Here is a 26,747-nt window from a genome sequence, read left to right on the forward strand (position 1 = left end):
AGGCTGATAGACCCAAAGGCCCAGAGTGCTGAGAGGAAATGATCAGTCGCTGGCACGTCGTTAGAAGAGGAACCAAAGTGAGGAGCGAGGCTGTGATACATGGGAGGAGTCAGACCAGCACTGCCCCCTGCTGGCTGCTACACCTTTAAAACGCCGCCCTTAATGTTCTCTCAGCAGCTGGTTGGCAGACACCGTTTCTGACCTGCTTTGGATGAAATAGCTGTTGGGACTATTTTCAGGGGTGGATGAACACATATCCTATTGGTAATGATATTCCTAATGTAAAAACCCTATTCATGTTCTCCGTGGTGATGATGGTGTAGCTGAACCACACATCTGTGTGACGTCGGCCTTGTTTTAACAAAAACTTCAACGATGTCCCGGAAACCTGCAAAACAGGCCAACCAGGCCGTGCACGCACACTACTGAACAGCACCACAGCAAGGACCACGACTCAGCTCAAGAAGGCCGGACGCTGCTCGCTGTGTGAGCTGGGATTTGCAATGCATTGTGGGATGAGTGGTTCTTTCACTGTTAAAAGTAAATGAGTACTGAGCCTGGTACTGACTGACTGAGAACCTGAACAGGAAATCCACTTCAGGAACCGGAGCCTTTAGAACAGCGAGTGAGCGCGTGTGGCAGCGGCAGCTGATGCTCACCCGGTGGGCAGATTTGTGATAAATGTTCGGGCTTTGTAGCAGCTTGTCAAACAGTGAAGTCCTTTTAGAAAACAGGCTTGGACTGAAACACCTGCGCCTTATTTTGAAGCTTCTTTCTGAATGAGCGCACCACTGTGACATCACTGTGACATCACCGCGACGTCACCGTTACCACCCCTCCATCAGCTGATGGTGATACAAACTGTTTGGTTAATGTTTTGAAAGCTGTGTCCTTTGTGCACAGAGCACAGCGATGGAGTGGTTTCTAAAAACGTTCTGTATAAATGAACGTTTTGACTCTGTGGTTTGTTTTTTCCACATCATCTCGTCAAATTCATGCAAATTAATTTTGAAGAGTAAATCTGTGAAAGCACCACGGTCACATGAGGCTTCCTCATTGGAGAGGATTTTACTGATGTTTTTCCTGTTGGAGGGAAAAACATTATTCCGAACTTTAATAAGACATTAAACACAAAACTCAGTGACTGTAAGAGCAGCAGGAAGTGGGTTTTAGGCCTTGTTGTGTCTGAGTTAGAGTTACAGCTCTATGGGTCTCGTTGTAGGGGAATCTCAGGTAAAGATGCCTGACAAACACAAACGTGGTGATTTGGAGGGGGAGGAGCTAAACAAGGATCATTTGAACCATGCAAAGCTGCTCTATGAGAGCTCAGGAACGAAAATCCAGAGCAGGTCGAGTCTGAAGCCTCAAACTGTCCTCGCTTTGCACAGCTGTCCTCACAGGATGCCAAGCTGACACTGGTCCCCACAGAGATAGACAGACAGGCGCACACACACCTCTCTCAGACAGATGAAACATTAAATTTCAGGTACGAAAGATGATTGGAGGTCAGCTGCTGTGCTCCCGTGGTTACCATCTCTGAGGTATCCACATGATTACACCCCTCCACCCCCTGCCTCTGTCTCCTCTTTCATCTCGTCCATCTTCATCCTTTCTTTCCTCTTTTTTACATTTTCCATCATTATCCTTTAATCTCCTCATTTTGTCTACATCTCGTCCTACTTCTCCTCTCTTGTTTCCCTTCTTTGTCCTTCGTTGTTTTCTTTCCTTCCCCACTCCCTTCGCCTCCTCCACGCTGATGGCTAAAAGGAGGGGCGGGTGAGGAGGAGGGATGCAGCGTGGCGTCTGATTAGAATCAGTTAATTAGAGATTGCAGCAGCAGCAGAGTGGAGGTTCATTAATTATCAGAGCTGATCTACATGCTGATACAAGCGTGAATCATTTCACATGGATTATTATCGCTGTAACGTGGAGATCATCTGGATGATGTTCAGACTGTAACGCCATCCACCAGATTCCCGAATTGAGCTGCTATCCAGAGGGAAACGTGCGCTCTGCAGGTATCTGTATTCACCGAATGATCTCCTCAGTCATGACATTCAGCCTGTAAGATCAACAACAAATACCTGCAGGGTCCAGTCTAAAAAATAAAGGGTAGAAAAAAGTATGGTGACGAATGAAAGGCTGAAACAGACGTTTGTATCAGCGACACTGAGACGAGAGAGAAGAGAGGGACCGACGTGTTAGAGACGTCTGCACTGGACTCTGACATACTGACGGAGGAGCGCGGTGCGATGTGGATCAGGTGACCCCGAATCCTCCCTCAGTTAGGCTGCAGTAGGTGTAAGCTGCTGGGGGATTCCCATGATGCACTGGGTGCCTATACACACAGAGTGGTTGTTGGGTTCCTCTGAATTATTGTAGAGGCTTTACCTGACTGTAACGAAATCACACACACACACCTGGTTCCACTTTCAGCTCTTAAAGTTTGAGAAACCAAAAACTGCATTTAAAATTTTTGTAGACTGATCAGCCTGCTGTGTGTGTGTGTGTGTGTGTGTGTGTGTGTGTGTGTGTGTGTGTGTGTGTGTGTGTGTGTGTGTGTGTGTCACTTTGTCACGCGTCATCGTTTGTGAGGCTGACAGGCGGGATGACAGGCAGTCTCTCGGCTGTCAGAGCGGGAGAAGAAGCTGGAGATGGATATTTGCTTCAGAGCGGCGGGAAAGCGGCGGCGCGATGGAGAGGAGGGAATCGCTCACCTCATCGGCGGAGCTGCTGAGAAGCAGAAAGGCGGCGAGGAAGAGGAGTTTACTCTGCCTTTTTATTCTTGACTTTCAGGAGCTGGGAGGCTTCGATGAGCCAGGAGAGAAAGTTGGAGAAAGCGTGTGTGACAGAGGCAGAGCGAGCACAGACTGACATGTTTACACCGACTGAGCTGAACGGCGTCGAAGCTGACGGCACGTTTAGAGTCAATCTGCGCTGTTTACAGGACGCCTAATTGGTTCAACCTGCACAGAAAAAGGAAATGACTCAACACACTTTAAAGAGCTTGGATCAGTTTTCAAAGTCACAAACAGGAAGAGGAGGAGCTTCAGACCAACCATCTGGTGACCACTGATGGGAAGACTGCGCCTCGCAGGAAGTCACCCAGAAACTGGAGGTGTGACGCTGCTGTCACCGAGCAGGAGGACGTGTTTACAGTCGGTACAGCCAGTGTCAGAGCAGACCTCTGTGGGGATGAACAAAAGTATTTTACCAGCACAATATAATCTGCAGTATGATCGTTGCTTTAACAGTGTAACAGACAGCTTTAAGATGGCTTTAAGATGTTTATGCATACTGTTATCATATTAACCTTGTATTCCAGATGCAGTTATAACTATTTTATACACATTGCATATCTGTGCTTCGTTTGAGTTGATGTTCGGTTCATTAAGGGTCTTAAGCTTCACTGGCGTGACTGTCCAGGTGATACATGCTGAGGGAAACTAGAACATAGAAGGAATTGCAATACAGGCTTACAAAACACTCATATCAGGTCATTTTCATTATTGTTTATAAGTTCATATTCTTGTATTAAGCCTTTAGTAGAGGTTCTTGATTAAAACATTTATTTAGTAGATGATATATACATAGTTTCAGTTCGGTTATTACATATATGAGAGTGGCTTTGTCTCTCTGTCTGGTGAGAGGTCAGCAGCTAGTCGGCGAAGTGAAGTAGGGTGCAATTGTGGTTAGCACACAGACACACACACACACTCAGTTAGAGAGAATCATTTAGAGGTGAAAGTTTAATCATGTTTTGCTCGGGGTTGCAAAAGAGCAGTTTGTGATGTGTCAAGATGATAAGCGAGCATCCGGCAGTGACAGGAAGTACCTGCCGTGAAGACGAAGACAATGTTCTTTTAAACTGTGTTAAAAGTCATTGTGGTTTTCAATTGACGTATGCATATATTGTATCTGACGCATGAGGGGGCGTCATTAAATTCAAACCCTGATGGTATAAAATATCTGTTTATGTTTTGAGTAGTCAGAGATCAGCCCTGTCTGCGAACGGAGCTGGTCCCCCACGCGTGTATTTCATTAAAATCAATTGTTTGACCAAGCTCTTGTTGGACCATGGTTGTTTGTACTCTCCTTCCTCAATATTTGAACCTTAACACCTCTGAAACGTGTCAGCCCGTTAACGTAATCATCTGTGGGATGACGTGTCAAGAAAGTACCGGAAGCTTTCAGTCGGTCTAAAACGGCTTACCAGACGCTGCAGCAGGAATAGCTGCAGATTCCTGTTGTTACCAGGGCATACACAACCACCTGTGTCCTCACAACTGCTGCGGTGCAACTAGAGAGCATCACACCATTTCAGCTCTACTTCAACCCAGATTTAATTCTAAGAAATTATCAGGTATGGTGACTAATAACCAACTTCCTGTTTTTTGGTCCGGTTGGTTTCAATTTCCTGTTCCATATGATTTTTCTGTACAGATGCTGTTGAATGCTGGAGGAGGGCTCTTTCAGGAGACGCACGGCTGACTTTGTCTTCATGTTTCTCTTTGGTGGACTTCTGATGACTATACTTGGCACTTTTGTGAGTCTGGTGTTCCTGGGCCAGGCCTCCACCATCATGCTGGTGTACGTGTGGAGTCGACGGAACCCGAATGTTCGCATCAACTTCTTTGGCCTGCTCAACGTTCAGGCACCCTTCCTGCCCTGGGTGTTAACGGGATTCTCACTTCTGCTGGGCTCTATCATCGTGGATCTCTTAGGTATTGCTGTTGGTCATGTGTACTTCTTCCTGGAGGATGTTTTCCCAAATCAACCAGGTGGTGGAAGGTGGCTCTAGACCCCATCAATCATAAAGATGCTCTTTGACACTCCAGAAGAATACGCCAACTATAACCCCCTGCCAGAGGCGGGTTTGCGTGGGGGGAAGGACAGCGCCTTGGTGGTTAAATACACCCTCTATTTCATCCCTGATCATCAGGTCACCTTCAGGGACCTTCCTCAGAGAGTTGAAGACACGGTCTTTGTTTTTGACGTGTTTGTTTAGTTGTGGATGAGGAATCCTCCATACCTGGTTCATGCCCTGGAGGACAGGGCTGTGGCCCCCCCACACCCTCTAGCAGGAACCTTTTAAAAACAAGCGCGTCCATGCTCACAGGTGTACACACGAGTGATCACACCCACAAACTACACCCTTTTTGGCTCCTACCTCAAAGCACACTGTGTTCTGTTGATCTTATGTGCTGCACAATAATGTTTAATATTTAGTATTTACTGTCATATTCCCATATATCATCGTGATGTTGTTGGTTATGTTGCTCTCGTTTTCTTCGGCTTGTTTTCTTTTTTCATTCTCAACAGGTGAAATTAAAAAAGTATCTACTGTTATCTACTGTTATCTACTGTTATCTACTGTTATCTACTGTTAGCTAGTTTATTGTGATGGTGTTGTTTTTATTATGTTGCTCTTTGTTGTTTGTTTTCTCTTCTGGTTTTTTTTCTCCACACAGGTGATCCAGGTGTTTTTCTTTCTTTCTTCCCCCTTTCTCACCGTCTCTTCTCCCCTCCTCTCTTTTTCTTTCTCTCCCTCTCATTCTTTCATTCTTTCTCCCTGTCCTATCCCCCAGTCATGTCTGTCCCGTCTTTAAAAAAACGAAAATAAAATAAATACATAATTATAATAAAGGTCAATCAAATGGACCAATAAGGCAAGGCCATGATGATCCACTTGGTGAAGTAAATCTGTTTGGCATCTTTCTGCCTTCAGACAACAATTCTGACGGCTAAAGATCCAAACGGGACAGACAACATAATCATCTGACCAATAACGTGTTGGCCACGGCGCGTCGAAGCCTCAGACTGTGGCGCGTGCGCCGTTTATGAACACGGCTGTGGAAGATCGCCTGTGATGAAGAGCCGTGGCTCATGGGAAGGTTGCTGGTTCCATTCCAAAGCGTCCTTGGGCCAAAACCCGAGTCGCTGCTGTGCAGATGAACCTGTGAATAAAAGTGGGCGGAGCTGTCCAGCAGACACGTGGTGTGTGAGATCCAGGCCATTTACCATCACTGATGTCACACACGGTGTATATTTTGTTTATGTGCTGCAGGCTGTTTGCGGTCTGAGGTCATTTCCTGCTCTCCGTGTCACGTGTCTGATATCGTGCGCCTTTTTGGGCACTTCATGCCTCCAGCTGACAGTTCTTATCACCGAGTTTGATAAAGCAGTAGAGACGACAGGCACACAGGAAACGGTCGGGCTCAAACCCACGGCCCTGCAGCCCGCGGTGTCCCTGCAGGCGCACAGCGTGTGAGCTGATTGGTTTGAAGCCACGGTCACACGCACAGGAAGAGAAATGAGTGGATTTTATTGTTCAAAGCTTTGAGTGCTCTGTGGTTCAGAGCTCTGAGAGCCGCTGAGGTCACTCTGTTTTTACCTGCACCAGTAAAACATGGAGCAGGACAGGAAGTCCTTATAAGGGCTCAGCCCCTGTCGTTAAATGAATTTCAGTATAAAAGTCATTATATTGACCCACAAACACTCACAGAGGTTGAGCACAAAGGAACAGTTGTAGTGACGTGTGGAAGTTACCTGTGCAGTAACAGTGTTTCCATCTTACAAGGTAGATATGCTGAACCTTTCAGGGCGGGGCTAGCCCACTCCACTGAAAGGTGCATTTCTGCAGAATCACAGTACTTTAACTTACAAGGTAACTTCCTGTAAAACACCTGGAGTTACCACATGAAAGTACTAACAGCTTCCTGTCTGCACAGGACGGCCCCGAGCGTGTGGAAGGACCCAGACTGGGATTCGCTCAGGAAAGATGTGATCCTGAAGCTCTTTAAACCCTCCGTGATCCATGCAGGAGGTTTCCGGACTCCTCCTCCTCCGTGGGGTCTGAGCTTTCACTTAATGCTGTAATGTAATTTGTAGCATTAACATTTCATGGATGCAGTTTTAGGAGCAAGCTGAGCCCCGCCTCCTCCTCTCTGCTCCATCTTTAAAAAGCATTTACTCCCATTAGTGGAGCGAGTTGACAAACCCGTTGCCTCCACCAGTTTTCCTTTCACAGAATCCCTCCACCTCTGCTCACACCCCCACCCAAAACCAATTACCTCCTGCAGCTTTACAGCCCGGCTCGTAATCCCAGAGCCGCCACATGTGAGGCTCCTCTTTCAGCCGCTCACAGAAGAAGAGAAGAAGGAGGAGCAGGAGGAGCGTGTGGGACGGGATTCGATTAGCGAGGCGAGGACTCGGTCGGGGTCACTGAGGCCGTCTCAGTCGGACACGGCAGACAAATCTGCGAGCTCGCCGTTAATGGCGTTTCTATTTTGGAGCTGAACGATGCCATCAGTCTGCTCGGCCTCGTTCTGCCACTTTCTCTGGGTTTTAACTCCAAACGCTTTGTGGCCTCTGATGAGGTTCTTTCTTTCCCCGAGAAAAACACGCCACAAAAGACGCTTTCACAGACTTCACAGCCCGAAACCGGAGATTAGAGCGGCTTTATTATGAGACAGGAAGCCTGAAATATCCCGCGGTGCACTGCGTCAGGTCTGAACGGCGAGGAAGGCGACGAAGATGACAAAGACGAGGAAAAGTGCTGAAGTTCAGCCTGAGGGTGAAACACTGGACTCTGCAAGCAGAGCACGGAAATCCACCTTCAAAAAGTGGGATTGGCCACCGTCAGCACGCCGCCTTCAGCTCATCAGTAGCTTCACAGGTGATGTCACCGTGGCTACCAGCACGCGGTGTCTGACTGCACGTCTGAACAGCTCGCTGCTGTTCTTCTAAGAGTGGAAGTAGGCAGGAAGTGAAACAGGAAGTGAGGTCAGGTGGCATCTGAGTCAACTCTGGGCTTCCATTAAAGCAGCATCAGCAGGCTCATCCAATCATCTGCAGGAAGCCTCCTTTCATCGTTAAAAGGCTCGCGCCCGGTCAGCCCAGCACCACGTGTCACGCTGACCCAGGCCTCGGCCTGTCGTCATGGCAACAGTCCGAGCTGCAAGCAGTCACCGGGAGTGACATCTCAAAGCCTTTCTGTGCGTCGGTTAATGAAGCGAGAGGCCGACAGGTCGCGGCTGACCTGAAGGGGGCGCTGCGAAGTCCGATTGACGGTTCTGTCACAGCAGGAAGAACAGCGAGCGCCAAAAGTACAAAGAAACCTCTCACAGTCAGTTTCTGTCCCCAACGCAACCTCAACCGGGCAACGAGTTGATGGCGGCGTGTTGAACAGTGGCGTGATGAACAGTCGCATGTCGATGTCGGTGTGTTGAACGGTGGCGAGCTGACAGTGGCGTGCTCTGGTTTGTTTCTGTGAACCTAGAGCTGCTCCATTCGCTCCTATGGCTGTCCTACCGAGACACGTGTGTTTATGAGGACTGATGGAGCGAGCAGCAGACTGCTCACCTCCACCCATCCGTCTGTGTTTACAGTGAGTGTGTGCAGCACACTGTGGGCTGGTCAGCTTTTAACGACCATCCCGGTGCTCCTGACGGGCCGCTCGCCGCTCCTGGACCTCACAAGCTTTACGCTCACTTTAGGACGGTCTGAGTTTAGACCAGGGAGGGTCTCCCTTGGGGCGATCGTGGCTCAAAGAGTTGGCAGTTCGTCTTGTAACCAGAAGGTTGGCGGTTCGAGCCCCGGCTCGGACAGTCTTGGTCGTTGTGTCCTTGGGCAAGACACTTCACCTGCCGCCTACTGGTGTTGGCCAGAGGGGCCGATGGTGCGATATGGCAGCCTGGCTTCTGTCAGTCTGCCCCAGGGCAGCTGTGGCTGCAACCGTAGCTGCCTCCACCAGTGTGTGAATGTGAGAGTGAATGAATAGTGGCATTGTAAAGCGCTTTGGGTGCCTTGAAAAGCGCTATATAAATCCAATCCATTATTATTATTATTCCCTATGAAGCCCCGCCTTAAACTCTTCATGTGTATTTCTGGAAGACTCGAGTGTCAAGACTGGAGTCTGATCACAGCTCAGAACGACACCCGAAGGGGCCCACCCGCTGCAGGGCACAGGTGTAGTTGTAGGGTCTTTACCAGTGTGTGTGTGAGAGAGAGTGTGTGTGTGTGTGAGAGTGTGTGTGTGTGTGTGAGAGAGAGTGTGTGTGTGTGAGATCTTGTCCCCAGTCTTCTTTGATTGACAGCTCAGCCCCCCCCCCCCTCCACCCCAGCTGGAAAGAAGCAGCTCACTGCTGAGGGCGTCCAGATGTTAGCGTGCTGATGATAGATGTTAGCTTAGCCTCCAGCTGTGCGTCACAGGAAAGTAAATAAACACCAGTCAGCTGTCAGTGGGGACTCCTTCTGCTCCTTGGTGGGTCCAGCAGCACATTTCTAACAGCAGCGGCGATGGACGTCCATGCCCCTCCTCCATGCCCCGCCTCCACAGTTTCTTTTAGGTGGATTCAGACTGAGCGTGCTCAACGCAGTGCTGGGTGTAATCCATTTATTTCCATGAACTCCGGATGGCGCCCTGCTATCGACCCGCCCAGTCCCCCGAGCCCACTCTGACCCGCTGCTGTAATGAGAGCCAAGCGGTCCCTGTCTGCTGCGCCGTCACTACAAACACCGGGTCACACGGCCTCGTGTTTGCGAGTGACCGCCGTGGGGTGGATTTACTCAACGCAGTTGTGCAGGTAAGTACACGGAAAGTGAGACGTCCAAAATGGGGCTGAAAAGCTCCTGCATGAGCCCTCACAGAGGCTTATGTCTGCTCGCTCCACCTGTGAGCCTCCACCCTGTGCCCACAGGTGAGGACAGGAGCAGCCATCATGAACCCCCCCCGTCACGCTCTCTGGAGTGGGCGTGGCCTTGTCCTGAGGACAGCTGGCAGTATGGTGTCAACATCATAATAAATAAATTCATGTATTTATGATGTTTCCTGTCAGTGGTGTTTCTGTGTGGTGCAGGTGTAGCGGGGTGTTAGTGGGTGGGGTTAAAGTCTTTAACCTGCAGCAGCCTCCACCCTGACCCCAACTTTGTTCCACTGTGAGCGCTCTGCCTGCTCTGTGCTTGTCCTCGTTCTTTGCTGTGCTGGATAAGAGAATAAAGAAACATAACGGGGCCGTAACCCACCGAGTGTGACGCTGAGTGGGAGCGCTGAGCGTCGGGGTGGGAGAGGGCGCCGTGTTCAGGGTGCGACTAAAGCAGCTCGAAAGGTTTCAAAGGTCAGGGCTTCATGTTGGAGGTGGAGCGGTAACCGTGGTTACTGGGCGGCACAAAGCAAACTAAATGCTCGCCAGGCCAAGAATGACTGAAGTCTGGTTAAGCCACTGTGGGAGGTCAAAGGTCAGTTTCTTTTATCAAACCAGCTTCAGTCTCGCTCTCCAGTCTGACAGTTTACGGCTCCAGCCAATCAGAGCGCTTGTATCTTATTTCACCGCTGCTGAGAGGAAGTCCACGTCCATCCGCCCCCCTGGATCACGGTCATGAACGCCTAAACGCTGGACGCAGGTGTGATGTCACCTCTCCTGTCTCGCTGTTTTCAGGTTTGTTCGGTGGAATCTGTTGAATGTTGATCTCCACCTTTGTTCACTCCGGTCTCTCTCCCACCTCCCTCCCTACAATCTGCTCCTCCCAGCATGCACCTCTCCCACAGATGGCGCTCCTCTCGTTCATCCCTCGCTCTGCAGGAGGAGAATGAGGAGGTCCTCAGCAGGCTTTACCCATAATGCTTTTCTGAACGAGGTTCTGCACGGTGATGACAGGACAACCTTTGAGTCCCTACTGTCTGTGTGATCTGTGAACCACCTAGCCTCTATGCTAACCTCAGCGTTAGCCATTCTGGTGGGTTGGGCAGACCCAGCTGTGTGCCGGCGCTGACATCACATTTCTGGAGTAACGGGAGGACGGGGATGATTTAAACAGATTAAACACAGAGCAGCTCCACTTCCTGTCAGCACCAAACCAATCAGAGGCATTCTCGCCTGCACTGCCGCCGTTCCTCTGAGCCAAACAAGCGAGCCAGACATTTTGTCTCCATATGTGCGAGACTTCTCTGCTTCCTGTTAGAAACCAGCAGAAAACAGGCCCCGAGTTTTAGTTTCGGTCTCCTTTTGTGAGCGCGGCGTCGTCCACGGGCACGTCTCTCCGTTACTTCCTCTGCATTCTGACGCGCTAACGGTCCAGATGGTCGAAGCCTCGTCCCTGACTCCATCCCTCTCTGCGTCTGACGGATGATTCTGGCTGCTGCTCGCGACACGTCGCTCCGCCGAGGCTCCAAACATCAGCTGCTGCACAGACGCCGCGTCACCCAATCCAACTGCACGCAGGAAACAAAAGCAGCTCCCGGCTCCGATAATGCTAACGCGGCTCTGCGGCGCTCTCAAACACAAACCCTTTAACCGGCTGACCGGCCTCCGCCTTGTTTCCACACACTCCCACAAACCAGCTGCTGTGTTCATCTCTGTGACAGTGAACGTCCTGCCCTCAGCAGCTGGTCACACTCTTCCTCTGCATTAGTAACACTTCAGTATTTTCTGACCTTGGTACCGACTGTGGCTCCTTCAGCCGGTGTTTGTTCACAGGTGCATATAAGCCTGTTTCCACCTGTTTACTGTGCACGTCCCCTCCCTCTGTAACCGTGTGCCTGCACCCTGCAGGTAAGACTCCTAGCCAGAGCTCACGTGTGGATGAAGCGTTAAAGCAGCTGAGAGTATTTAACTGTTCACACAGTTAGACTCTGGTGGTTGTTTAACCTGCAGCTGCAGCTGTGTTCACCTTTAAACTGAGCTCCTGATTTATGCCCATGACCTAGTGTCACCTGTCATTCACAGACTACATCACTTCCTGTTTCTTTACATGAGCTCGAGGTGACGGTTGTTGTGATTTAATGCTGTTTCAATAAAGCTGAGTTCATATTTTCGTGTTTCTGTTTTCGTGCACCATCTGATTTTACTGGTTTTATTTTGTGTGATTTTTATGTCGTTTGTGCTTCATGACTGTCTCTGAAATGAGTTTCCTGCATTAGTGCAGTTCTTAATGTCATCACGGGCGTTAAAGTTCATTCTTTGTGTTTGATGGATGGAGATCCTGCCGTCAGACACACTGAAGTAAAAACACATTAATGCTGATGTGCAGCACAAACCGCCCCTCGTTTATTATTATTACTAATATCTGGTGACATGTTGGAAGCTTCCTGTTGGAGTCCTGTGCAGGAAGTGAGGAAGTGAGGGTTAAAACCGTGCTGAAGCTCCTCCCACTGGGATTATTTGACCAAGTCTTTCCTGCAGCTCACAGCGTGGAATGGCGTCAGCTGTTCAGAGCTAATTAACCACCTCCAACATGGCCACCCGAGGGTGCATCACACCACCTGAAGACCCTCCTCATCCCTCCATCATTTCTGGCTCCTCTTGCCGTCTCCTGGAGGTGCTCACACCTCCGAGCACCCACCCAGGCCCTTAGTGTGCTTTTATAATTAATGCTAACAGGATGTGCTAGCTGCCCGTGAAGATGTGCCAGATCATCCTTACCTCCGTCTCTCTGTGATTTTACGCCTTCCTCATCCATATGGCCCGGTCACTCCGCCTCCCCTCCCTCCACCCCTCCGCCTGCAGAGAGGTTGGGTTTGTTAATAGCCCATATGGCCTCATCATATGCTGCCAGTGAATTCTAATGACAGGAGATTGGCGGTCGTTCCCTAGCTGGCCGCCGGCTTCGCTTTAATAAACCCCAACCCGCCATCGGAAACACAGGCCACGCTGCGGTGACTCCTCCTTCACAGCCTGAAGGAGGGGAGGGACTTCAACGTGCCGATTTAACCTCTGATTGGATGGCTCAGTTTGACCCGCCTCCCTGGAGGTTATCACCTGGAGCTCCTGATGCTCCTCCAGGCTGACGAGGACGTCAGTCATCAGGTGTGAGTCCCGTTTGGTAGCTGGCAGATTTCTCAGGGGCGACTCGTCTTCGCAGCACGTAAACGTCGGCGTGTGTGGACTATCAGTTTGAGTTCTGGCTGCTGCTCAGTGAGATCTGTGAGGTTATGATCTGTGGGCGGGCCTTCCACTCACACGCCTGTTTCACCTGCCACAGAGAGCACATCATCAAACACAGGACGCCACACCTGACAGTTCGGGGGGTGGGGCATCATTGCTGCTGCAGTTGGCATAGCAACAACAATCAGAAGGCAAGCTCATTCATGTTAGCATGAAGTCGGCTGGCTGACGTTTCTCACCACAGCCTCTTTATTCTGTGATCTGATTGGCTCACAGCAGCACAGGTGGTAGAAAAGTTGAACTCACCTTTCCTCCACAGTGCAAACTTCAAACTGATGTGACTGGTTAGCAACCATCTGCATCTGCAGCGTGGTCACAAACTCGTCACCCACCACTCGTGAAACTGAAAAACTGGAAACAGAGAACATTCACCTTCAAAGTAAAAGTCCTGCCTTACCATTACAACAAATATGTTTATTTTGAAGGGGAACAGTGTCCTGGTTTCACGTTAGCTCCAGCAGCTCGTTTGGTTTAGACCAGGTTTGATTTCAAATGTAAATACTTCGTTTAGCTTTTTATGAAATGTTGTTTATAATGGTGTCATGTAATTATCTTTATCTGTTTGATAAAGTGCAAACACACTCAGGTTACGTCCTGTTTAGTTTGAGCTCGACTTTAAACTCGATGTTTGCTGGAGTTTGTTAAAGCAGTGAGAAGCTTCAGATGTGGTTTAGCTGCATTATTCATAATTTTGCTTATAATGAAATGTAGAGTGTGACCGAGGACGCATCATGTTCTGTTTTCATGCATCTGTAAAATCAAAGGTCAGCAGGTGATTGGTGCTTACACATGACTGATCTCACACTCTGACCTTACAGAAAGTTTAACAGCTTCACCGGCTGCATCGACTTTTCTTTTATTGCCCGTTTTCTGCCTTTTATCGCAGTTTGACCTTCGAGCTGATACGTTCTGTTTTCAGGACCAGACGTGCTTTACATCTGCGGGGTCCTCGGATCAATACCTCGACTCAGCGAATTATGATCTCTGCTTCTCCTGAGCCACCTCCGGTCCTCGAGCCGCTCACAGTTCTGGGTGAGCAGACCATCACGTGGGGACCTGAATGTGTCGCTGCAGGTGAGGCCCACCCGAGACACTGAGGGTGTGTGTGTGTGTGTGTGTGTGTGTGTGTGTGAGGCTGCTGCAGTTTGCAGATCCCTGACAGCTCAGCTTTAACTGCAGCTTTTGCTCGTTGCTGGTGAGAAACTCACAGCCTCCATTATTTATGAGCCACTGTGGGCTCTTTACAAACGAGCTCCCAGCAGGCTGAGAGTCCCTGAAAGAGCAGCTCGCCGGCTTGTTTAGCGCCGTCATTGTTCGCCGTGGTTTGTTGTTCGGCGCAGGAGCCGTTTGCTGAAGTACTGTGACCGAGGAAGCATCGCAGCTCGAGTCAAATATTTGTTCACCACACGGTCACAGACGCCCGGAGGAGCAGCTTCGCTGCGTCTGGAAAGTTTAGAGCCCTCACGGGCCTCCTGCAGAGGAGCTCAAAGACCAGAGCGATGGCAGGAGCGCCACAGCTGCTGGTTTAGGAATCCTAACACCCCCACCCGCCCCACAGCACCACTCGTGACACTGCATCATTTTAATGTTCCCGTGCTGGCAGAAATCCAACCTCTGTGCTGTGAACAGCGTCACAGCCTCGTGCCCGTCTGAGGCATCGAGGACCAAAAGCCACACGGACAACAGTCCGGTCTGCCGTCTGGGACTCTGCATTCATGTAAATGCACTTTCTCGTGTCTTAGCTGAACCTGGCAGCTGTTAATGTCAAAGTAAATGTGGCCTGATCTGTAGCTGGATCAGTCTGAGATCCAGGAGTGATGCTGAATGTAAGTGGCTTCATGATCCAGTCCGTTATCAGCATGCTGAGGGCCTCGCATCAGACGCCGCTGCTCCCGCTCTCCATTAACCACTCCTCCACACTGCTAATGGGAGATTGTAATCAGTCTCTGTCCTGGATTCATCAGCAGAGTCGTCAGGGTGATGGAGAGGAGGCGGTGGAGAAAAGAGGAGACGGATGAAGGAGGAGGTGGGTGACAAAAGCCAGCAGCAAAACAAGCAGGATAAGAGAACGCTAAGCAGGTGATGGAGTGAGGAGGAAGAAAAGAAGATGTGACAGGAGGTCAAACAAAGACGCGAGGGAGGGAGGAGGAACAGGAAAGGGGGGAATACACTCAGGAGGAGAAGAGCTGGGAGAAGGCAGTGATGCTGTTACCTGGGTGACGGTAACCACGGCAGCAAAGCTTTTGACCTCCAATCATCCTCCATGGATGGTTTCCATCTGTTCTCATTACAGAGAGATTAGGAAAGAAAGAAAAGGAGCGAGGAAGAGAGCAGGAGGAAGATCACCAATCAGCACAGCTTAATTAGCGGGTAACAGCTAATACTAAGCTATCACGTGGGATGGGGACGACAGCTATTAATCAATTATGCATTAATTGCTGTTAAGTATTTAAAGATCCGCTGCAGGCATGTTTGGAGACATTTAACGTCTTCACTTTGAGTGCTCGCCTCTGCAGATGGACGGGAGGCGGCGGCTCCAGTCCCGAAACACTTTCAACAGGAAAGCAGGGACAGGTTTGACTCCAGAAAACCTTAAAAACACGTCAGGGCACCAAGCAGCTGTGAGTGGGCGGAGCTTCCGTCTGGCAACTGTCATGCAATTAATATATTCTTAGTGCTTATTTCGTTGTATGTATTTTAATAATGAAGGTTTGTAAAGCAAGGCCACTTTTGACTCACAAACTAAGTGCTCAGCCAGACTGAAAAGAGGAACTTGTAACATAGTTGTTGAAACTATGTGTGACGTGTACCAAAATAACACCTGTATGTGAGACGTTCTTAGATTCTAATGTTAGAGATCCTGCAGCTGGCATTGGGCTGTGCAGGGCTCTCTCTCTTCTGGAAGATGATTGAATAAAGAATTAAATATAAAATGTTTTCTCTGTTCTATTATGGGGATCAAAGAATCGGGTTTTAATACAACACACTCAGAAATCTTAAACACAGACGACCTGAAGCCATCGAAGTGGGCGGAGCTGACCAGCACCAACCCAAACATGCTTCCACTCCACTTCCCTTTAGGGGGCGCCGCAGCCCATCGTCTACCTCCATCTATCCCAGCATCAACCTCTGACTCCTCCTGCCTCTCTTGCCAAAAACAAAAAAGTTTTCTGCCTAGTGTTACGGAGCGCGACACACTTTACTGCCTGTGTGTCAGCTGTAAACATGGCTGTCTCATAAACACGTATGTGTGGAGCGTAGAGGAAACGTAGGACGTGAGCACAGCTGCAGCACGTCTCTGTGTCAGGCTATAAACGTGTTCATTTTAACATGGAGTCCATGACTCTGTGCTGCCTCCGCTGGATGTCAGAGGAAGTGCAGGTGTGAAGCTTCAGTGCTGAGTCAGTTACAAAGATGCTGCGGTGCCGTGCAGACCTGTGGGATAGCACTGATGATCTGCTGCTTGTTGTTGCACAGAAGCGTGGGTGGACACGTTGTTGCTCCGCCCTCTCTGCCTGTTTGGAAAAGTTAGTGAAGAGTCGCTGAAGTGTTAGATGACATCTTCACAGCGAGCGCCTCCTCCTCCTCGTCCTTCCTAACGACTTCATTAGTTTATTACACACAACAGGAAACATGCAGGTATGCTGCAGGCGCCCCCTACAGGTTCAGCATGCTCTCCGCAGTGGCACCACCACAGGTGTGTACCACGTGTACCAATCTCCAACTGCCGCAGGAGGTGGAGTCACACCCAACGACAGCCTTACGTTGTCCTGTATTAATTGCTCTCTCACACACACACAAACACACACAGACACACACGCACGCACACACACAGGCAGTGGGTGGGTAACATACCAGTCAACACAATACCTGAAGCCATGAATGTGAGTGGGTTCCACTCAGACATGAACTGGTTGGATTCAGGTAAATGTGCTCGCCTCCAGCATGAGGCGCCTCACGCGCTGCCGCCGGTACTTAACATCCAGCTAGCGTGGCGTTGTGTCCATCTTTAACATACAGTCTATGTGGATGGCCCAGCAGAGGCTTGTGGGGGTGAGTCAGTCTCACATGTGGACTCGTGTCCTCCGTTAGAGCATCAGCACGCGTTATCCTGCAGTCTGACTGATGGCCAGTAGATGGCGACAGCTGTGGCTGCGAGAAGACTCTCTGACCTCTGACCTCTCTGTTCGTGGGTTCGCTCACTCGCTTTGGGTCAGACTGAATTAAGTTCGAGTCTGTTATTGTGGTCACACCACGTTTTAAAATCCATCTATGAACCACATGCTCATTGGCTCATGAGCCGTCGGTCACATGCCAGCAGCCAATCAGTGTGCCTCATCACATCTGATGTTTGCGGCCAAGATGGCGATGTCCATCACCACAGCGATGTCCATCTGTGAACAGAAGCGAGCAGCTTCAGGGTCAAACCTGATCAGAGGATCTCTGTGATGTCACAGAGCACTGAGGGGGACGAATACGGAGTTTGTTGAACTAACTACTCCAGAGCTGCTCCAGGAGAGCTGCAGACACTCAGGTAGGGAAACGTAGTCCTGTGGGACACTTCCTGCAGGGGGACAGCAGCCTCTGCTCCTGCCTGTCACATCCTGTTATGTCTCTGAGGTAACTTTAGACTTGTTTGTAATGCCCTGACAGCAGGAAGCACACACACACACACACACACACACACACACAGACGTACAGACACACACACACACACACACAGACGTACAGACACACACACACACACACACAGACACACAGGTCCAACAACACGCTGCTGAATAATTGAGCGTTGGTGAAGGCCTGCGTGCTCCTGAATGTGACACGCCTCACAGTTCACTCACAGAGCGCTGCGGTTAGGAAGGAGGGCGGGGCACGAAGGCCTTTAATGTGCTCCACCTCACAGCGCCCTGAGTGGAACTTTCTGGAAATGTGAGTCCCTCTGAATGGAAAAGTGTGACCTCAGCAGCTCCAGTCCGAACACCATCCATAATTCTGCTTTTGAATTAAAGTGGACATTGTAACATGCCGGAGCCCCTGCTGGACGTTAGAGGAACTGCACGTCACCAACCCAAATTAATTTCACGTCCTCACTGACCTGCAGCTTAGAGGAGGCTCTTACATATAACCCTGGAGTCATATCAGCACAGGTCTCAGCCCTCCACACAGCTTTACCTGCTGATGCTGAGAGTCCTGAAGCTCTCACTGCTCTCTGCAGGGCCACACCAAGTCTCATCTCGAGGGTCGACTTTCAGCAGAGTAAATAAAATAAAGGCACATCTGCCGTCTTCTCTCCCTGCTGCCTGATTCCAGCACTAACCTGGAGCGACCGGAGAAAGAGAGACGTCATCTTAATGAAACTAACAAACTCGCCTGCTGTTTCTGAGCCCGTCTCCTTTGTTGGCTCACAGCTGGATCGTGTAACTCTCACTGATGTCTTTCAGGCCTTTTTGTTCTGTTTTCGTGTGCCGGTAAGAAGCTGCAGCACTTCGAGGGGCTCGTTTCAGATCTTCATGCTCAGATGTAAAATGTGGGGCAGCTGAAATATTCATCCAGTCTAAAGATGCCAAATAAAAACAGCAGCAGTTTCTGCTGTTTGATTTCCTCCTCACGCTGCTTCAAACAGCGGCACAGACCCTCAGCAGCAGAGGTGTGTTTTCCTGTTCCCAGGACGCGCTGCAGGATGAACACCGCTCACCAGCAAACACCTCGATCTCGCCGTGAATCATACATGAGTCACTCTCGTTGGGTCTCGGCGGAGCAGGCAGTCAGAAATAGCAGTTTGGTTGTGAGTCACGGCTGAAGACGAAAGACTCGGACAAAAGTTTCCAACAACAAGCCGCAGAGATGGCTGGAAGGAGGACGGGTGAGGACGCCGCAGCGCATTTACAGCAGCTTACATCTCCCTGAGGGCGTCCACCACACGTGCGTCCAGCAATCAAAGCTGCGAGGACCTCGCCTTTGAGCCGACTGACCTTTGACCTTCAGATGAAAGCCAATGATCTGAAGCACTTCCTGTGGAGAAGTTTTGGAACTTTTTGTCTTTTTTTGTCTGAGTGGAGATGAAATGATTCATGAAAACATCAAAGCCGAGGCTTTCACTGAGAGCCTGAAGCACAAAGAGGTTCATTTAGTGCTGATTTCACACACACTACAGCTGGAAGCACCATGTTTGCTGCTTTTACACGTCATTAGAACAATTAATTATCTGTCTCAGCTCCACTCATCAGTCATTATCCATTTCTGGGTCCAAACGCAGACAAACGCTGAGACTTAGAGCCGCTCCAGATTCCTTCAGCTCCTCTCCGAGCTGTTTCCATCAACGCGGCACCCACAGATCTGCTTTGAGTTTGATGGATTCCATCCACAGAAGAACATCTGGCCGAAGGAAACTGTCTCCTCGCTGCCGCAGAAACATCTGCTGGATCTGAGATTAATGTCTTGCCTTAGCGCTCCACAGTTAGCAGTTCCAGCATGTCGGAGCGCTGCTGGGACACTTCACTGTTTTATTTTTGCCCAAATGTCTCACCAGAGGAGCGTTTGAGCCCCCCCACCTCTGGTCAGCAGCTATTAAAAAACATGATGACCAGCTGCTGTTTTTCCTGCTCGCAGCTCTGATCCCCTCAGACTCTTAATCAGAGATGAAGTTTGCTGAAGGAGTTTGAAACTTTGTGAAAACTGGCAGCAGATCAGCCAGTCGAACGGCCTGAGAGTGAAGGAAGGTGCGGCGGAGGCTGCGGGGAATAAAAAAGCCATTTCATCTGTGATGTCCTGTTGTGACAGCACAAAGACGGCGGGGGAGCCGTGTTAACCTGAATGCCAATTAGCAGCATGTGTCAGGCTGAAAGGAGCTCTGACAATCAACGCTTTGATTTGAATATTCAAAGCTGACGGGTTTAAACAAAGGTCAGCGAGCTGATGACGGCGAGCCTCGGTGAGCAGGAAGCTTCATCCTGCAGGAACCAGAGAAGACCGTGGATAAAGTCTCTTTGACTGTCAGATGCTGTGGGCGACTGTGGGGAGCACGGCGTGACTGGGTGGGTCTTAGATTTTGGACTGATATTCTCCGTTTGTTGTAGTTTCTCAGGTTTGAGTGTCACCTTTGCTCTGGTTGTGTTTTCATTCATGTTTGGTGTTTGTACTTATCGTTGTTAGAAGTTCTTGAGGGTTTCCCATCCTGTGTTGCCTGTGTCTTTGTGTGTCCTGGTCTCTGCCCTGTTGTGTCTCTTTGTGATGTGTGTTGTGTTCGGTTCTGATTTGCCCCTTGATTCTGTTCAGCTCTCTCTTTCCCCCTTTGTCTCATGTGTATTTAAGCCACTTCCTGTTTGTCTACCTGAGTGTTTGTCTCATGTGTATTTAAGCCACTTCCTGTTTGTCTACCTGAGTGTTTGTCTCGTGTATTTAAGCCACTTCCTGTTTGTCTACCTGAGTGTTTGTCTCATGTGTATTTAAGCCACTTTGTTTGTCTACCTGAGTGTTTGCCTCATGTGTATTTAAGCCACTTTGTTTGTCTACCTGAGTGTTTGTCTCATGTGTATTTAAGCCACTTCCTGTTTGTCTACCTGAGTGTTTGCCTCATGTGTATTTAAGCCACTTCCTGTTTGTCTACCTGAGTGTTTGTCTCATGTGTATTTAAGCCACTTCCTGTTTGTCTACCTGAGTGTTTGTCTCATGTGTATTTAAGCCACTTTGTTTGTCTACCTGAGTGTTTGTCTCATGTGTATTTAAGCCACTTCCTGTTTGTCTACCTGAGTGTTTGCCTCATGTGTATTTAAGCCACTTCCTGTTTGTCTACCTGAGTGTTTGTCTCATGTGTATTTAAGCCACTTCCTGTTTGTCTACCTGAGTGTTTGTCTCATGTGTATTTAAGCCACTTCCTGTTTGTCTACCTGAGTGTTTGTCTCATGTGTATTTAAGCCACTTCCTGTTTGTCTACCTGAGTGTTTGCCTCATGTGTATTTAAGCCACTTCCTGTTTGTCTAGCTGAGTGTTTGTCTCATGTGTATTTAAGCCACTTCCAGTTTGTCTATCTGAGTGTTTGTCTCATGTGTATTTAAGCCACTTCCTGTTTGTCTACCTGAGTGTTTGTCTCATGTGTATTTAAGCCACTTCCTGTTTGTCTACCTGAGTGTTTGCCTCATGTGTATTTAAGCCACTTCCTGTTTGTCTACCTGAGTGTTTGTCTCATGTGTTACCTGCTTTGGACTCCTTTTGAACCCTTTTTTCTTCCGCCACCTGGACATGCTACTTCATCTAAATCAAGGTTCACTTTTATTTGTTTAAATCTTTCTTGGAGTCTTCATCTTGGGTCCAAATTAAGCACAAACAAACGCCCCTTTAACAGGAAGAGGAGCAGGTTCAGGGAGGGGCAGCCATCAGCTTTGACTGGTTGGGCGGTTTGAATTCACAGGTACGAGTTTCAGGTATTGATGATGTCATACGCTGCCATTGGTGATGTAATGCTTTGCCTTCTTTTGTTGTACTAACCCTGAAAGGTTAAAAAAGCACCAGCCAATCAGCTCGCATCTATTCAAGTGCAGTTCCAGTTAAACCTCCAGCAGGAGGAGCGGCCATGTGTGTGATTGGTTGAAGATGGGACAAAGACACGCTGTTGAAGAGAGCCAGAGATGAATAATAACTAATTTAATAAAACCACTTCAGGCTTGGTGGTGCCGTCGGGACAGCTCAGCGCTGGTTCAGTTTTAAGGTTTTAACCCTATGATGCCCTTTACGTCATATTTGATACATGCGTTTCTGAGACCTCTATCTCATCAACATGATCAGTACAAAACTTTTTTTTGTCTAAAATTAGCACTGCTGTTAACAAAACGTTGCCAAAAAAGCCCAATGTATCAAATGCAATACAAAAAATGTATAATAATTATATAATTATAATAATATTATATAGCAAAACAATTGTGGATTTTGTTGAAGGGTTGAAAAACATCTTAGTTCCAAAAAATCTGAATTTTCTGGCCATTTTTTGATGGGTTGGGTCTTGCAGGGTTAATTCATTGTCGTCTTCTCTGTAAAAGTGCCAGATTTAAAAGATCGCATGCATCGGCATACTGAAACCAGCACTGCAGTCAGTAAAGCTCGTCTTCCTGCCTGCTTCCTGCAGACGCTGCTTTGACGACTGCGAGCTGAGTTTCAGTGTGACATGGTGTCTGAAGGCTGACAGGGATTATTGGTTGTTTCCCTCAGAGATGCCAGTGATGCTTCATGACCCTCTGAGACCTGCAGGTGGAGCCCATCTCACTCCCGAGGCGTAACATCCTGACGATTTGTAACGTCCCGCTGCGTTCCTGAGGAACGAAGGAATGAAGGCGACCTTCGCCGTTCTTAAGGTACGCGCCAGGTTATGGGTGAACCACAGTAGAATGACGGTCCCACGGTAAAACACGTTCCAGCCATGTATTCCAGCCCTAACCATAACCAGCACGTTAGTGACGTGAAACAGTGTTTTCCAAAGCGCTTTGAGGAAAATAAACAAACAAGTGTGGATTGATTCCAAATGGTTCTCATGTTTCCTCATTTTTCCGATGTCGTCATTTAGGAACGTGTTGGGTGCCTGGAAGCATAACATGTTGATGATTTGTCACCTAGCGTAAAATCTTACGCCTGCTGGCAGGTGAGCTTGCCCTACATGTGTGTTTAACCTTAACAACGAGCAGGCGTTTAAGTGCTGCTCTTACACCAGAGCACCAAGTCAGTGCAGCTCTGAACATGGTTACTACAGTCGATCCCTGGTTTCACAGCAACCTCCTGCCCCAGTCAGGAAGACTCATTTGTCCCACCAGCTGGTCTCAGGCCTGTGTGAGGCCTTCCCACAGGGTTAGGGTTAGACCACGAGGTTGTGTATCAGACTGTAACGTGTTAACCTGGGAGCCCATGTGGACTGACTCCCTGCTGGAGCCCCTGCTGGACGTTACAGGAACTGCAGGTGTGGTGCTTCCGCGTTGGTTTCAGAGGCTGATCTTTAATGCTGAGGTCTTATCCCACCTGACTGATGTGTGATGTCTCGTGCTGTGATCTGAGACAGAGGCGAACACACACCAGGAGAGTTCATGAAGCGAAGCTCGGCCTGGCGGTCGGCACACAAACCTTCTTGGTTCTGCTCAGCTGGTTTTATGATGGCTCCTTCCTGGTAAAACGTGCCAGACGGAGAATAAAGTTTGACTTTGTTTTCCAGCAGCTGACAAATGAAGGCTGAGAGTGTTTGCATTATTCATTACAGGGGTTAATAATTAACTTGTTTACATCATGCATCAGCCTCGGTGGACCAATCACAATCAGACAGTGACAGACAGATAATTATCGAGTCGCAACTTTCCCAGAAAACGTGCCTAATTATTTTTTATTTATCCGTGCATGAGTCGGATTGATTCCTCTGGTCCATCAGCTGAGGAAGAGGGGACAGGAAACGGGCAGCGAGGGGCGACTGTGCGAAACGTGCAGTCATCCAAAGGAAAAGTAAAGCATGACTGTTTCACCCCACAGGGTGAGCATTACAAACAGCCACACATGCATGGACTTATTTCTATGGATTTGTTTAAAGGACAGGGTGTCCTGTTGCTTGGTGGGTAACTGTGCTGAAGGTTTTCATGATTACCGAGATGCAAGTTATTCCCAAGACCCCAAGACAGGTAACTGGAAGGAACAGAGAGCGTTAACTGGTCAATGAAAATATTTGGGTGGGTGAATAAATCACCTGGAGCCAACTCCACCTGCAACTAATAACGGTTTAGTCACAGGTGGAGTACAAGTGTGACTAACTGAGGTAGATCAGGTAGAGGCAGAGCGGATCATCTACTAACTGGAAGGTTGGTGGTTTGATATGTGGCTCCTCCAGTATATATGCCAAATATCCTTGAGGTGATTCCGTTGTGTCTTTTTCTAGCAGTAATTCTGTTGACATGGTGTCAGCGGTATGATGAGTGTTTATACACATAATTCTAACAACATAATAGCCAATCACAGCAGAGCAACCCAACCCTGACCCAAACCAGCACCATGTCCATGAACACTCATACGACACACAGAGGTGGCGACAGGTGACGAGGTGAATGCTAACTCACTTAAACTCATCCATCCATCCATCACTCACTTATCCATCCATCCATCACTCACTTATCCATCCATCCATCATTCACTTATCCATCCATCCATCCATCCATCATTCACTTATCCATCCATCCATCCATCATCCACTTATCCATCCATCCATCCATGCATGCATGCATCCATTCATCCATCATTCACTTATCCATCAGTACATCCATCCATCATCCACTTATCCATCCATCTATCATTCACTTATCCATCCATCCATCCATCACTCACTTATCAATCCATCCATCCATCCATCTATCATTCACTTATCCATCCATCCATCCATCCATCCATCATTCACTTATCCATCCATCCATCCATCCATCCATCATCCACTTATCCATCCATCCATCCATGCATGCATGCATCCATTCATCCATCATTCACTTATCCATCAGTCCATCCATCCATCCATCATCCACTTATCCATCCATCTATCATTCACTTATCCATCCATCCATCCATCCATCCATCCATCCATCATCCACTTATCCATCCATCCATTCATCCATCCATCTATCACTCACTTATCCATCCATCCATCCATCTATCATTCACTTATCCATCCATCCATCCATCTATCACTCACTTATCCATCCATCCATCCATCTATCACTCACTTATCCATCCATCCATCCATCTATCATTCACTTATCCATCCATCCATCTATCACTCACTTATCCATCCATCCATCCATCTATCACTCACTTATCCATCCATCCATCATTCACTTATCCATCCATCCATCCATCATTCACTTATCCATCCATCCATCCATCCATCATTCACTTATCCATCCATCCATCCATCATCCACTTATCCATCATCCATCCATGCATGCATGCATCCATTCATCCATCATTCACTTATCCATCAGTACATCCATCCATCATCCACTTATCCATCCATCTATCATTCACTTATCCATCCATCCATCCATCCATCCATCCATCCATCACTCACTTATCCATCCATCCATCCATCCATCCATCTATCATTCACTTATCCATCCATCCATCCATCCATCCATCCATCCATCCATCCATCATTCACTTATCCATCCATCCATCCATCCATCCATCATCCACTTATCCATCCATCCATCCATGCATGCATGCATCCATTCATCCATCATTCACTTATCCATCAGTCCATCCATCCATCCATCATCCACTTATCCATCCATCTATCATTCACTTATCCATCCATCCATCCATTCATCCATCCATCATCCACTTATCCATCCATCTATCATTCACTTATCCATCCATCCATCCATCCATCCATCCATCATCCACTTATCCATCCATCTATCATTCACTTATCCATCCATCCATCCATTCATCACTCACTTATCCATCCATCCATCCATCTATCATTCACTTATCCATCCATCCATCCATCCATCCATCCATCCATCCATCCATCATTCACTTATCCATCCATCCATCCATCTATCATTCACTTATCCATCCATCCATCCATCTATCACTCACTTATCCATCCATCCATCTATCATTCACTTATCCATCCATCCATCCATCCATCTATCACTCACTTATCCATCCATCCATCCATCCATCATCCACTTATCCATCCATCTATCATTCACTTATCCATCCATCCATCCATTCATCACTCACTTATCCATCCATCCATCCATCTATCATTCACTTATCCATCCATCCATCCATCCATCCATCCATCCATCCATCCATCCATCCATCCATCATTCACTTATCCATCCATCCATCCATCTATCATTCACTTATCCATCCATCTATCCATCTATCACTCACTTATCCATCCATCCATCCATCCATCATTCACTTATCCATCCATCCATCCATCTATCACTCACTTATCCATCCATCCATCCATCTATCATTCACTTATCCATCCATCCATCCATCCATCCATCATTCACTTATCCATCCATCCATCCATCATTCACTTATCCATCCATCCATCCTTCCATCATTCACTTATCCATCCATCCATCCATCCATCATCCACTTATCCATCCATCCATCCATGCATGCATGCATCCATTCATCCATCATTCACTTATCCATCAGTCCATCCATCCATCCATCATCCACTTATCCATCCATCTATCATCCACTTATCCATCCATCCATCCATCATCTACTCATCCATCCATCATCCACTTATCCACCCATCCATCCATCCATCCATCCATCATCCACTTATCCATCCATCCATCCATCCATCCATCATCTACTCATCCATTCATCCATCCATCCTCCACTTATCCATCCATCCTTGCACCACAGCTCCGCCCAGCTCTAAGTCACGTTTGTTTTTTTAGTTTGGTTAAATTTTGTGTTACATGTGGATGCGCACATGAGCAATGTGTGTCTACAGGCGGTGAAGTATTCAGCTCTCACACATCCACACAGTTAGCCTTTAATGAGTGCTATAACTGAGGCAGAGCAGTGCAGAAACACACTCGCTCTCTATTCTCTGACGGTTTCAAACAACGGGGTCAGGGCCGGCACACAGACACAAACACAAACGCACCGTGAGCCGAGCCGAGAGGCTGCGCGAGTTATTTTTACTCTGAGAAGTGGAATAAAAGCAGTGCGATGCGATCTTCCGCTCTTTAAAAGAAACAGAAACCTGAGATGGAAAAAACCTCCAATCATGTGAAACTGTGAGGTTTCCAT

The 26,747-nt window shown here is 48.3% G+C and overlaps 1 protein-coding gene and 1 pseudogene across 1 annotated transcript; both read left to right on the top strand.

The window, feature by feature from the left end:
- The first annotated feature begins 515 nt into the window (after nt 1-515).
- On the top strand, nt 516-5,008 carry LOC147303099 (derlin-2 pseudogene; annotated as a pseudogene).
- Nucleotides 5,009-9,416: 4,408 nt separating this feature from the next.
- LOC147303100 (uncharacterized) lies at nt 9,417-26,389 on the top strand. The gene is made up of 3 exons (XM_086281196.1): nt 9,417-9,587; nt 25,325-25,518; nt 25,732-26,389. Exons 1-3 carry the CDS (start codon nt 9,417-9,419, stop codon nt 26,387-26,389), a joined length of 1,023 nt encoding a protein of 340 aa, XP_086137322.1.
- The last annotated feature ends 358 nt before the right edge of the window (nt 26,390-26,747 follow it).

Source organism: Aulonocara sp. 'chitande type north' Nkhata Bay, linkage group LG22 (genome assembly GCF_057382095.1).
Source record: "Aulonocara sp. 'chitande type north' Nkhata Bay isolate Kocher_YH1m ecotype deep benthic linkage group LG22, A_spYH_male_GT1.1, whole genome shotgun sequence".
Taxonomy (NCBI): Eukaryota; Metazoa; Chordata; class Actinopteri; order Cichliformes; family Cichlidae; genus Aulonocara; species Aulonocara sp. 'chitande type north' Nkhata Bay.

Coding starts and splice junctions, on each gene's coding strand:
- LOC147303100 (XM_086281196.1), top strand. CDS start 9,417: ATGGCGCCCTGCTATCGACCCGCCCAGTCCCCCGAGCCCACTCTGACC. Junction 9,588..25,324: donor TACTCAACGCAGTTGTGCAG/GTAAGTACACGG, acceptor TCACTTATCCAT/CCATCCATCCATCCATCCAT. Junction 25,519..25,731: donor TCCATCCATCCATCTATCAT/TCACTTATCCAT, acceptor TCTATCATTCAC/TTATCCATCCATCCATCCAT.